Source organism: Natator depressus, chromosome 2 (assembly GCF_965152275.1).
Source record: "Natator depressus isolate rNatDep1 chromosome 2, rNatDep2.hap1, whole genome shotgun sequence".
NCBI lineage: Eukaryota > Metazoa > Chordata > Testudines > Cheloniidae > Natator > Natator depressus.
Genome location: NC_134235.1, coordinates 108,481,520 through 108,493,736, shown reverse-complemented (window position 1 = coordinate 108,493,736; position 12,217 = coordinate 108,481,520). Strand labels below are relative to the sequence as shown.

At 40.6% G+C, this 12,217-nt stretch overlaps 1 protein-coding gene across 1 annotated transcript in view; it reads right to left on the bottom strand.

Moving 5' to 3' along the window:
* JARID2 (jumonji and AT-rich interaction domain containing 2) overlaps nt 1-12,217 on the bottom strand; it is a 301,706-nt gene that overhangs the window by 49,231 nt on the left and 240,258 nt on the right. Inside the window, exon 6 of the mRNA XM_074944825.1 lies at nt 5,779-6,008. Within this exon, the coding sequence (XP_074800926.1) occupies nt 5,779-6,008 (230 nt within the window). The remainder of the gene's footprint in view (nt 1-5,778; nt 6,009-12,217) is intronic.

The following is a 12,217-nucleotide window of genomic DNA, read 5'->3' as shown; positions in this document are numbered from 1 at the left end:
TATCCAAAGTCCAGACCTTCTATATATGTACCGACAATGGGTATTCATACTGTATAACCATGCTTAACCCAAACTCAGTTAATACCTTGCACCTCTATAAATGCCCTTCCAAGTATTTCAAAACCATTTTCAAGTAATTAAACTTCATAATCCCACTGCAATAAAGACAAGTATTATTATTCCCATTTTACTACTGGATATACTGAGACACAGAAAAGGTTAAATGACCTGCTGAGGTCACATAGTGAAATCAGCAGAATGGTAAGGAGAACCTAGGAGTTCTGACTCCCATTCCGCTGCTCTAGCCTCTAGAAGACAAGCCCTCCCTCTTAGTTATGTACCCTGGATTGTACTGTGTATATATACACACACACACACACACACACACACACACAGTCTCCACACAGTTTCTCCGCTGTTCTCCAGGTTTGGAGCTGGAATGGTGCCCTTTTAAAACTAGCCAGCATTCTCCTCTGCACATGGTTCCAACAGTTAGAGAAACCAAAGCCAGACTCTTCTAAGGAAGACCTGTTTACCTGATGGTTTCAGGTGTCCCTGTGAGCGTTCTAGATAAATGGGGGTTTATATTGTATATTAAAAATTAACCATTTAATTTACAATTAAAAATGCATTTGCGAGCCTGCCCCATGACCTGGGAAGTGCTGAACGTGAGACCTGGGTAAGAGTCTTTTTGGTTTCTCGCTCCCTGGACAAGCTGTGACTGGGAGAGCTATAGGGGCAGCTTTTTCTTTTTCTTTTTTTTTTTTTTTAAACTTAGTAGAGGCTTCAAAGGAAATCCCAGGCAATCATGTAGGAGGGTAACTGTGACACACCTCAGAAAAACAGATGGAGGGAGAATGGAGGGATCCTGACAACTTTGATAAGACACCTAAAACATTCCCCTTCCCAAAGGCAAAAAAACATTGAACTCCTTTACAAGTTTTAGGCCAGAATTAAAACTGCCAAGATATAAATCCCCGGAAAATTGCATTTATTATGAAAACTGCAACTTACTGTAACCAGTTAGTGCCATTATAATGCTTCGGCATAGCAAGAACATAGATCTCTCAGAGCCAGTTATGAAGCTGAAGGGGTTCATCTGACTAATGCTAACTAACCTTCCACCCCACCTTATGAGCATAACGTTTTAAATCCTGGTTCACCCTACAAAGTTATTTCAAAGATGGTTCAGTCTGCTTTCAATATTATACCTGTAACAGTGTCTTCTACATTTGAAGATATATTTCTCTTCTAGATTCCCCAGCAGTAAGCCAACCCTATAAGGCTAAAGAGAACTTGAGAATTTCCTCCAACCTGTCGTCTTTTTAGATTAGCTACAACATTATGGTTTTGAGATGCTTCATTTACTCTTCTGTCCTCCCTCCCAAGAAGCCCACAGCTACCTCCCATATGTAGAAAGAGCATGCACCTGGCATATTTACATACAGAAATATTTATGGTCCAGAACAGACCATGGTTCAAACTGTATTAGGCTGCAACAAGCTTCCTCAACTGGAAACAAATGGAACAAAGAACATGGTCATAGCCATTAACAGAGTGTTTGGTGGATTCAGGGTTTCACACTGGCAAACGTGAAATTCTGTCTGGCTAGCACCCACCTAAGCTTCCTTTGCCTGTATTTGTCTCTCAGGATCCAACAGATGTTTGGTACCAAAGAAAACAAAATAATTGTGGTAGGCATTTTCTTACCTTTCTACAGTTGATATGTCTCCCCCCAATAACCGCCAAACCAAACATACACACACAGAGAGTCAGCCTAATAAATTGACCGCACTCCCAGCTGCTCAGGTTCACCACATGGGGTCTAGTGACACAGCTCCATCCCGCGGCAGTGCTTATACTGAGCACATAAGAAAGAAGTCAATTTAATTCAGGTAGTAACAAAGTGATTGACAATAGCCTTCATCACTCATTAAAGTTATGTGCTAACAGTGAAATCAGGCATACAAATACACTTGTCTCTAGTTTTCAGCTACCCTCTCAGTTTTAGTTGATTTTTTTTATATATATATATATATATATATATATATATATATATATATTTATATTTATTTGTCTTCACACCACTCTTATTCATGGTACCAACCAAAGTACTCTCCTACCACATGGAATTTTGCTGGCTCTTTTAATGTTAAACTGTATGGGGCCATCCCACAGTCTTGCAGCAATATCTTCTGGTCTTCACAGAGGAGCCATCAACGGATGCAGAATCCAATGGATTCCATAGTGCAGGGGGTCTCAAACTGGGAGTCGGGACCCCTTAGGGGTGTTACGAGGTTATTACATGGTGGGTCGGGAGCGGTCAGCCTCCACCCCAAACCCTACCTTGCCTCCAGCATTTATAATGGTGTTAAATATATAAAAAGTGTTTTTAATTTGTAGATTAAAAACAAGGGTGGGAGGGGGTCCACGCTCAGAGGCGTGCTATGTGAAAGGGGTCACCAGCACAAAAGTTTGAGAACCACTGCAATAGTGTCTCTCCTCACTTTTTTTTTTTTTTTAATTAAAGAGTTTAAGTATTCCTTCAAGACTGTTTGTTAGATGTGCATTGGTGTACACATGCCGCTACACAGCGCCTAGGATCAATCCTCACACACTCTCTCTCTCTCTCTCTCTCTCTCTAAAAACAAAACATAGCTTATTAGAAAAAATATATAATTGTAATTGTTTGAGCCCCATAAGACGTCAAGCTTTCTCATTTGTTTATTCATTCATTTGCATTGGTACAGAGTTGGAGTTTTACGGAGCTAAATTATCCTATTAGACCAACAGAGGGCCCTATTGAACTAGATTTCCTCTCCCTACAATTCCTTTGGAGTTGTGGGGGGAGGTTGGGGGAAGACAGCAAGGCAGAGAGAGTACAGTTGACAAGAGCAACTGCACACCAGAGAGAGAGAGAGAGAAAGAGAAACATCTGTGGGTCTATGATGCTCTCTACCTTTGTTTCCTGTAGGACAACTAACCCCCTCAGCATCCCTTGCCGTCACCACCAGCAAAAACATGCCAAAAATAGAATGGTCCTGTGGCTGGCATCCTAATGAAACAACTCTCCTCTTTTTGGAAAACACTAAAGAATTCAACAAAGACTTATCAGAATCAGAAATTTAATGGTGTCCCCACTAACTGGCAAGGTTAGTGTTTTGCAACAGGTTAAATCACCGTATATGAGTAACCAGCCCTTTTACAATAGCTCAGTTAGTAACAGTCAAGTTATCAGCAGGTCCATAAAAATAGGGAGCCAGGTTTTTTTTCCTAGTATTGGGTTGTGGAATGAAAATTAAGGGTTTTTTTTACCGATTTAATTTTAAGCTTACAAAAACTGTCTCCACTTTGAGCCCTTTTTATTTTCTTGAGTTTTAAGATGATCACTATATTTGAGGCAGATTACTTTATGTTTGCATAGCACTATGAACAGTAGAGGAATATAGGAGGATCATTTTTAGTATCTGTGTCTTTCTTATTGTAGCATGACAAAGACTCTAATATTGTGAATGCATACAACTGCACAATTTAAATTTAAATTGGAATTCTGGAGGAAGTTATTTCACTAATATCCCCTAAATAGCATAGGATAGATAGTAAAAAGTGAAATACAAATGTATCTGTGCATATAATCTGCTGTTTGGCAATCTCAGAATCAGAGTTACTTTCCCCAGTAACAACAGTGTACTTTAGGAATAGCTGACACTATCGTTCATTTAGTTTTATACTGCTAAAGGTTACATATGCCAAAATCCCTATTAGAGAAAGACAGAAAAAGAATTTCCTGGTCAGAATCCTATAGTGCTCAAATTCTGTACTATACAAATCTGATTTTAGCTATGATTATTGTGGTTCAAAAACAAATGCTATTCATGTATTACAAAAGGTTTACTATAACCACAAAATATTAACTAGATGTTTGTATTGTACAAAGATTAAATAATCTGTCACTATGTATCTAGTTCGTACTGCTATTATCCAATTTTGATAATAAGTGTAAGTATTCAACTGTTCATTCATAGCAAGTAAGATCAAAGCTTAAAAGCATATTCAAAATTGAAATATGTATCTTATGCAGCACATTTACAGACATCCCTTAGCTTTTCTTTTATTACTTGTATATAGCATTAGATATGCATGGTGCTATGCAAAAAGATAAAGACTAAGCCTGCCCCAAAGAAATTATAAGCTAAATTAATGTAAAAATAACAAGATATGACAGCACAGGGGTGGTGTATGTGTGTGGGGGGGGGGAGGCAATACAAGTGTCAGAGCTGGAAGACAAGGGTGAACACAAAATGATCATACAGTTGGCTTGCAGCCTAGCTCAAGCATCTTAAGGGTTACAAAGGCACATGTTTCGTTTTAATACATATAAACACTATAGCTTACGCCTCAAAGCAGTGAGCTTTGAAAAGGGACTTAGGTGGAGAGGAGTACAGAGAGGTTATAGAGAGCCACATGGAAGAAGGCAAAGGACAGAAGGGGGCATTCATTCAAGAATGAGCAAAAAGTGTGATGAGGAGGAACAGGAGCAAAGGTAGGAGGGATATACATTGTGGAGAGCCTTAAAAGCAATAATGAAGAACTTGAATTTGATTCAGGAGGCAAAAGGGAGCCAGTGGAGGCAATTTAAGAGGGACTGGAACATTATCATAGCATTGCACTAAGCAGGTATTTTCTTGGCACTGGATACAGTGTTTTGCCTTCTGCTGTTTTCAATATCTAATGGCCCAACCTAGCAGGTGCCCATCCAAGGCCTGGAGGGCCATGCAAAATCCAGATTGTAGCTCTATGGGAGGCCAGCCTATCCAGAAGGAAAGCCTGTATGCTCCAACAAACCATCTCTGAAATGGCATGTTGCAGAACCAACCATTAAGAAAAGAGAAACTAAGCCAAAAGAGCAGCAAATTCCCCCTGCTGCACTCCTCTCATCCCATGCACCACCTTCAACAAGCCTTAGACTGGATTAATTTACATACGGCAACCAGTGGAAGGATTTAAAAGGGCACTGAGCTGGGTTTTTAAATAATTTAAGAAACATTACTTGAAAATTGCTGTTTTAGGAGTTCCCGCCCCAACTGCCAAAAACGGATGGAAACACTTCCTCTTTGAATGCCAGTCAGTGGCAAGCCACAACCACCAGGCCATCGGTCCTTTAAAACTTCTCCAGCAGAGTGAAAGTCAACAAACCTGCTGCCATATGAAGACTTCAGTGGTACTGCCACTGAGAGCGGGGACAGTTTGGAATATCATATTAGGATGCAGATAAGGGGAAGATAAGTTTCCAAGAGCTCCAAGTAGTCTCTCAGTAGACTCCTGAGTTTCTATTGGCCAAGTAAAATACAACCAACAGTGATAATACGAGCTTCCCTGCAATGCCAATGACTCTCAAACATAACCTGTTTGAGGATCATCACCTGTAGAAAAAAAGGTCATTCTCTGTGTTCAGCCAACCTTGGCAATATCAGCAGAGACACCAACAAGGGTGCCGGACAGTTTTCATAAAAAACAAATGTGAATACCCTACGTATACCCTCATGTAACGTGAAGGTGTGGTAATAATGTGTATTGTATTGCAATGGGGGTCTGTCCATTTATGTAATGTTTTTTTTCCTCTCTCTCACTTCTCTCGCACTCAAAGTCAACTCCCTGTTTTTCTTCATACCACACGTTAAAGATTCCAAAGTTACCTCCATGGGGGGTGGCGTACTAGGGTTAGCACTTTATGAGCACGTGCATTGCATGTGCCCAAATGAGAGTACAACACATTACCTGTTTCCTTAAGTCCTGAGCCGATCTATGAAGAGTGTGGTGGTTGTTAGCAGTGAACCCTTTCGTTGAGGAGCCAGTATTTGTAGTAGGATGATGATTAGCAGCAGCCTGGTCTTTTCTGCTCTCAACCTTGTGTTCACTGTTCCTCTCCTTCCCCGGTGTGGTCTCTTTGCTTTTGTGTTTATGGGTAGTTTCTTTTTCCTTCGTTGATTTGCTGGACCCACTGAAGACTGGAAAGTGAGAAGGGAAAATAGTGGAGAGATGGGGGTTGGGTGTGAGGGGGAAAAAAAAGACAAAATATATTTGAAACCAGCTTCTTCGTTTAAAAAGATTTAAAAGAAAACTTAAGCTATTGTCAGCATTAGATGTTTAGTAGGTGCCTCGTTACATACAAATCAAAATAAAGACATAAATAGAAAACTAGAGGGACTGCCAGGTTATATTTTGTGTACCTGTAAAAACAGATTTCCTGAAAATAGCCAGGACCTTAAATTATCAAAAACAGACAGAATTTAAACATTTAAATTAACAGTCACCAGGTATGTTCCTGTTTTCATTGTCTGAACAAACACAGACCAGCAAATTTCACATTTGTTTATAGTTAGGGTGACCAGACGTCCTGTTTTTAAAGGGACAGTCCCATATTTAAGCCCTCCTGCAGGTGTCCTAACTTTTTCTTAAAAATGGGCAAATTGTCCTGTATTTTCTGCCCCTCCCCCATATCAGTACTGATGGGTCCTGCTGCTGGCCGGAACCTTGCCCACCAGCGGTAAGTCCAGTGACTGACCAAGGGGGTGTATGTGCAAGGCTGGTGGCAGGGTAATCATGCAGCGCGTGGAGCTGGCCACTCCCCCTGCTGGTCCATCAGCGCAGCCCCCACTGCTTGCTGGCTCTCAGCCAACAAGGCCCCACCCCCTATCCCATTCACGGCCAGCACTTGGGAAAGCCCAAGACCCTCCAGCCTGGGGCACTGGCTAGGAGGAGCCAAGCCCTACATGTGCCAAAGCCCCACAAAGTGCTGGCACAGGGAAGCCTCTCTGCCTCTCAGCTAAGCTCTGGAGTGCCAGGGAGAGGGCGGGGGGGAGCGATAGTGATCTCCAGCCTGTTCATCCACCGAACCTGCAGGCTCCACAGCAGCTCCTGGGGCAGGGGCTTAGCACCCTCTTCACACACAAATCCACCCTGCGTCCTGCCCCCATGGAGCGTGGGACTGCTCAGTCTCCTAGACACTCTCCCTGCTGCACCAATTCTCTGGCTGGGTTTACTGAAGCCCCTGCAGTCAGGCTCCCTGGGCCCTGCTGAACAATGCATTCTTAGTAGGATTGCCAGTTTTGGTTGGATGTATTCCTGGAGGTTTCATCACATGACATGATCTTTAATTAAAGATTAATCTTTAATTCCTGGAGACTTCAGGGCAATCCTGGAGGGCTGGCAACCCTAATTCTTAGGGTTTAACCCCTTCCTCCCTGCACTGCGGCTGGGTTATGTCAGTGGCCAGCAGCAGCCTGGAGGTATTAGCTGCCTTTCAACACTGTGTGGGCAGGAAGGGACAAGCTTCCGGGGGTGGCGGGGGGGGAAGGAATGAGCTCTGCAAAGACACAGGCCAGGTCATTCCCCATCCCGCAGCTGGAAGCAGCTCCCGCCCCTTCCCTCCCGCACAGTGCCGAAAGGTTGCTGCTGGCCACATTCTGGTGTGAGCCCTAGCAGAAATCTGGGGAGGGGGGCATATGACCCTGTGTGCCCCCACACATGTTGCTTCAGGAAAACGCGACACCAGGTACCAGGAGAGGCAAGTCCGTCCTGGGGGCCCAGCCAGGCATGGAGGTCAGAGAGCACCAGGCAGAAAGGGGAGGGTCAGTCGGACACACACACCCCTTTGACAGAGGAGTATGGGTGTGTGTCACCTCTCCCACTGTGTGTGTGTGTGTGGGGGGGGTGTCACCAGTCCCTGTGTGACCCCTATAGCCTTAAAGATAAGGTAAATAAAAACAATCCAACTGTGCAATATTTCTTTTTTAACAGGGGTTCAGTCAACTTGATGTTAATTTGAACATCTGTACTGCATAGTTCTGATTGATTGCCGTTGAACTCGCTTGTATACGAGTAATTTTACCAGGTGTCCGGTATTCAGCATAGAGAAATATGGTCACCCTATTTATAGTCAGTTTCTAATTAGTTTTCTGGAGTTACACTGTTGGGATTACAAACACTACAGGAGAATGGTGTTTTTAGTGGAATTTTTAAAAATTATGGAAGCGTTCCTTTGGAGAATATTCTAGTAACCAAACAACAAAAAAGTCTGTTGAGCCAAACTGACTCAACAATTTCCCTTTAAGGTGTTTTCTTAGAGCAAACGTGCTGCAAATAAAAAAAGGTTCCCTGATTAAGAAAGAAAAGGTACTAATGAGATGAGAAAATTAATTGCTTTAACACAAAGACACTATTTTGAACATATTTTATAAGAGATTCTGGGCACACACCCCTAGTTACTAGTGTTATCTGTTTGAAACAGTTGCCTGTGTGAATTAAAGGAAATGCTTCTCCTCAAATGAAAGCTGCACTACCAGCATTTTCTCCTCAGTAAACATGACGCACGCTTGCCATGCTTTCCATTAGATCCAGGACGGAGATTTCAGATCCACCTACTCATGTTTTCTATTACTTTAAAGAAACAACAAAAACACACCCTTAGTGGACAGAATGATGTGTTTCTAGATCTAGACTGCCTCAATACTGACTGCTCTCCCCCTGCCCCCAGCACATGTTCAATATGTCACGAATGAAGTGGTTATTTGGATTATTTACCAATTGGGTTGTGGTGGTAACATTTAAGAAGATGAATGTAAAAGTTTGAAGTCAGCTAGGTAACTTCATTCTTACATCCCCTGCACCTCCCATTTCCTGAGGCACAGAGCAAGTGGAAGCTACTGTTATGCCAAAAAATATTGAAAGGATGATCTCAGGATTAGCAGCATCAGACTGAGACACACAAGATCTGAGATGAAATCCTGCTGCCACTGAAGTCACTGCAAGTTTTGTCACTGACTTTGACAGAGCCAAGATTTCACCCCTGGTTTCTATTCCCAGCTCTGCCATGAACTTCCTGTGTGACTCTGGGCGAGTCCCCCAGACTCTGTGCCTCAATGTCCCAATTTGTTAAATAGGGGTGAAAATACATCCTTATCTCTTAGGAGGTGTTAGGAGGATAAATTTATTCTTACTTGTAAAGAGCTCTAAGATCAGATGGAAGGCACTATAAAAACATATAATTAACTGAAGAGAATTTTGCAAAAATACTGGGGTTTTTTAATAAAATGCACTACATACAAATGATGAATTTTTAACTTTGTTAAAAATGTATTTCCTCGCTGGATGTAAGTGCATTTTTACTCAGTGGGAACAAACTGGGTTTACTGTATAAATGGTTCTGCACAGACAGAACCGTAAGTCAAAGGATAAATTTTCTGTATCCTGTTGCCATTTTATATCTGCAAATTACTAAACAAAAAACATAGCCAAAAAGTCAAATTGTGTGCTTTTTTATATATATATATATATATATATATATATATATATATATACACATACATACACACACACACACACACACACACACACACAAAGCGTGAACAAGAGAAAGTATATTTTGTACTCAACAGATCATTAATTTTAAGTGTCATGGGAACCTTGCCAGTTTTATCCTTCTGAGTAATTATCTTTTGTCTTAATTTGTAAGATTCTTGAAAGCAGGAGAGGGAGAAGTAGGAGAGAGGAAAAATATATTCATTCTCACAGGAAAAGCTTAAACCCTGAAAACATAATAGAAAAAAGAGAAAACTGGATGCAACGCAGTTCGTCATACCGTCCCTAATTAAAACAATAATTGGTATCAGCCTCTTTAAAGATCACTATTCATATCTTTGAACAACACTTAGAACTGGTATTGTGCCCATATATAAAACACTACTCTAATAATGAGTACAAGTAAATATGCATATTTGTATACAAACCTCTGAAAGTTAAATTAGGCTTTAACGCTACAGAAAATCAAGCATTTATAATAAACATAAAAATCCTCATTCTGATCTCACCCAAGTGAAAGTGAGAAGTAAATCCATTCAAGTTAATGCAGTTACACCAGTTTAAATCAGCACAAATGAAATTAGACTCAGGCCTGGAGTGCTGACAAAAGGTCATTGCTATGAAATTATAAAAGTATCACCAGATGAGAAAAATAATTAAGAAAAGGAAAAATCATATCGCCAAAGTGTCTTTGACTAGAAGAAAGCAACATGCACTTGCCTAAGAAAATACTACTGAGACTAATTCTGATTTAAAACAAACCAGCTACTAATTCCTGGTAGCTGGCTGTCTGTTTTGAGAAAGTTGGAAGGTCACACCTTTATAGCTTATCTAAACAAAACTGAATATACATATTTATTCATTACAGTGACAGTGTCTGTCTTTCCAGAAATACTCTCATCTTCATGCTAGCCAAATTTCTGCTTTTCTTATAGCAGTTTTCTTACTAAGTGTACTCTCGACTGAAAGGACAGAAGAAAAAGGTTTCAGTCTTGAAGTTATTTTCTAAAAACACAATTAAAGGAAAAACCTTTTGGAGTCTTTAATTATTATACTACTATAAGCAAGCAGGTCCGTACTCCTAAAAGAGACTTTAGTTAAAAGGCAAGTAAGAGAGAGAACTACCCTCAAGCAATATTAAAAACCTTTATAGCGGCAGAGACCCTTAGGGTAGACATGATTTTCACAGGTGAAGCATGATTTGTACCAGCACAGCTTCCCCTGGTTTAGCTCTCATTTTGGTATTCTGAGCATAGGTAGTCACAGAAAAGTTCAGATAATGATGACTTTTGGCAGTTGTGTTTGAAACCAGGATAACCTGCCCCACTACAAATTGCCCTGCACTGGTGTAAACTGTGTCCACACTTGGGGTTTGACTGGTACCACGACAATGGTGGCTCAAAACCCCTTTACAGACAAGGCCTCAGTTCTTCTCAGTACTAGAGATAAATTACATTAGAGGAAGAAATTGCCCCTTATTGAATTTTAAAAATTTACTGCATTTTTTGCAACACTTTTTGCACATACCCAAGTTTGCTAAGCCATATCCAACCACCAGTCCAAGAACTGTTTTGTACTGTATATGATGATAGCTAAACTCAGTCTTATAAATATTTAAAACACTAACTAGTTAGGTTCATGCTGCAGCTGGCTCTGCGTATAGAGCTTTCCCTCACAAACACTCCTTGGGCTTATCCTACCCTATTTTTACACTTGAGATACGGTATGAATGTATTGGGATGATTGGTGGGAAACCTACATGCGGTAGATTTTCCTATGCACTGGTATTTTGACGATAAGGCAAGCTACAGCAAAGCCTGTGCTGCAGTAATAAAATTAATTTACACATTAATAAAATTGTATTTAATAAATAATAATTATATGTATAAAATCAGGAGGGGAAGAGGGGTAAAAAGGAGAAGTTTTATTTTGGAGAGGAAAAGGGAACCTCAGCAATTTCCTGAACTTGAGCTAGATATTCAGATGCACATCTCATGTCGTTACATACATCTCTCCCCAAACATAATGCTAATAAATATCAATTGACTGCCTCGTATTAACTCTGCATTATTATACAAAGACATCTCTTTCTCTTGCAGCAATTTATTTTTAAGTCAGTGTGTCTGAAAACATTCATTTGGCTCCCAAACAGCCTTAAAGGACCCAAACAATTGTAAAAGGTTTTTCCCTCCCGCATGAACTAGAGATGTGGGATATTCACCCAAATCTGAATATTTTAAATTTTTTTCACCAGTTCTCTTTAGGTGCCATATATGTTCAAAGTTGTACTGAGCATTTCTCACAAACTCACTTTCTGACCCCACAAATTCTTCTATCTCGGTTTGAGGAGGTATTACATCATCGGGTACTAAACTGAATAAAATAGGATGGCATTGTTGTACATGTACCTCAACCCTAGTTCAACTTTATCTAAATTGTAGGTGCACAACTCCATGGTAAGATTTCTTGCTGCATTCTTCAGGTTAAAAGGCAGCTGTAGTGGATTATGCTGGAAGTTTCTTGCAGCCAATTATGTAGTTCAAAACTATGTGTAAACAAGTATGAGGTGGGGGAGAGGGAGGAATGTTATCGATGTAAAATATTTTTGTTTTTCAAACCTTCAGAGCTAAAATGCAGAGTTTTATCCTATTCTAGCACCTATCTCACTATTCAACTCACCTATCTATCATGACCAACAGACGTCAAGAGTCTCTCACTGAGCAGTTAGTCCATATAACACTACCCCATTTGAGGTAACAAGTCTTTCACTCAGATTTCAAGTCTGTTCTTTTTCAGTTTCAGGCTCCCCTACTCTTTTCTTCAGGTCATGTACCTCAGCTACTGAAAAGCCTCAAGA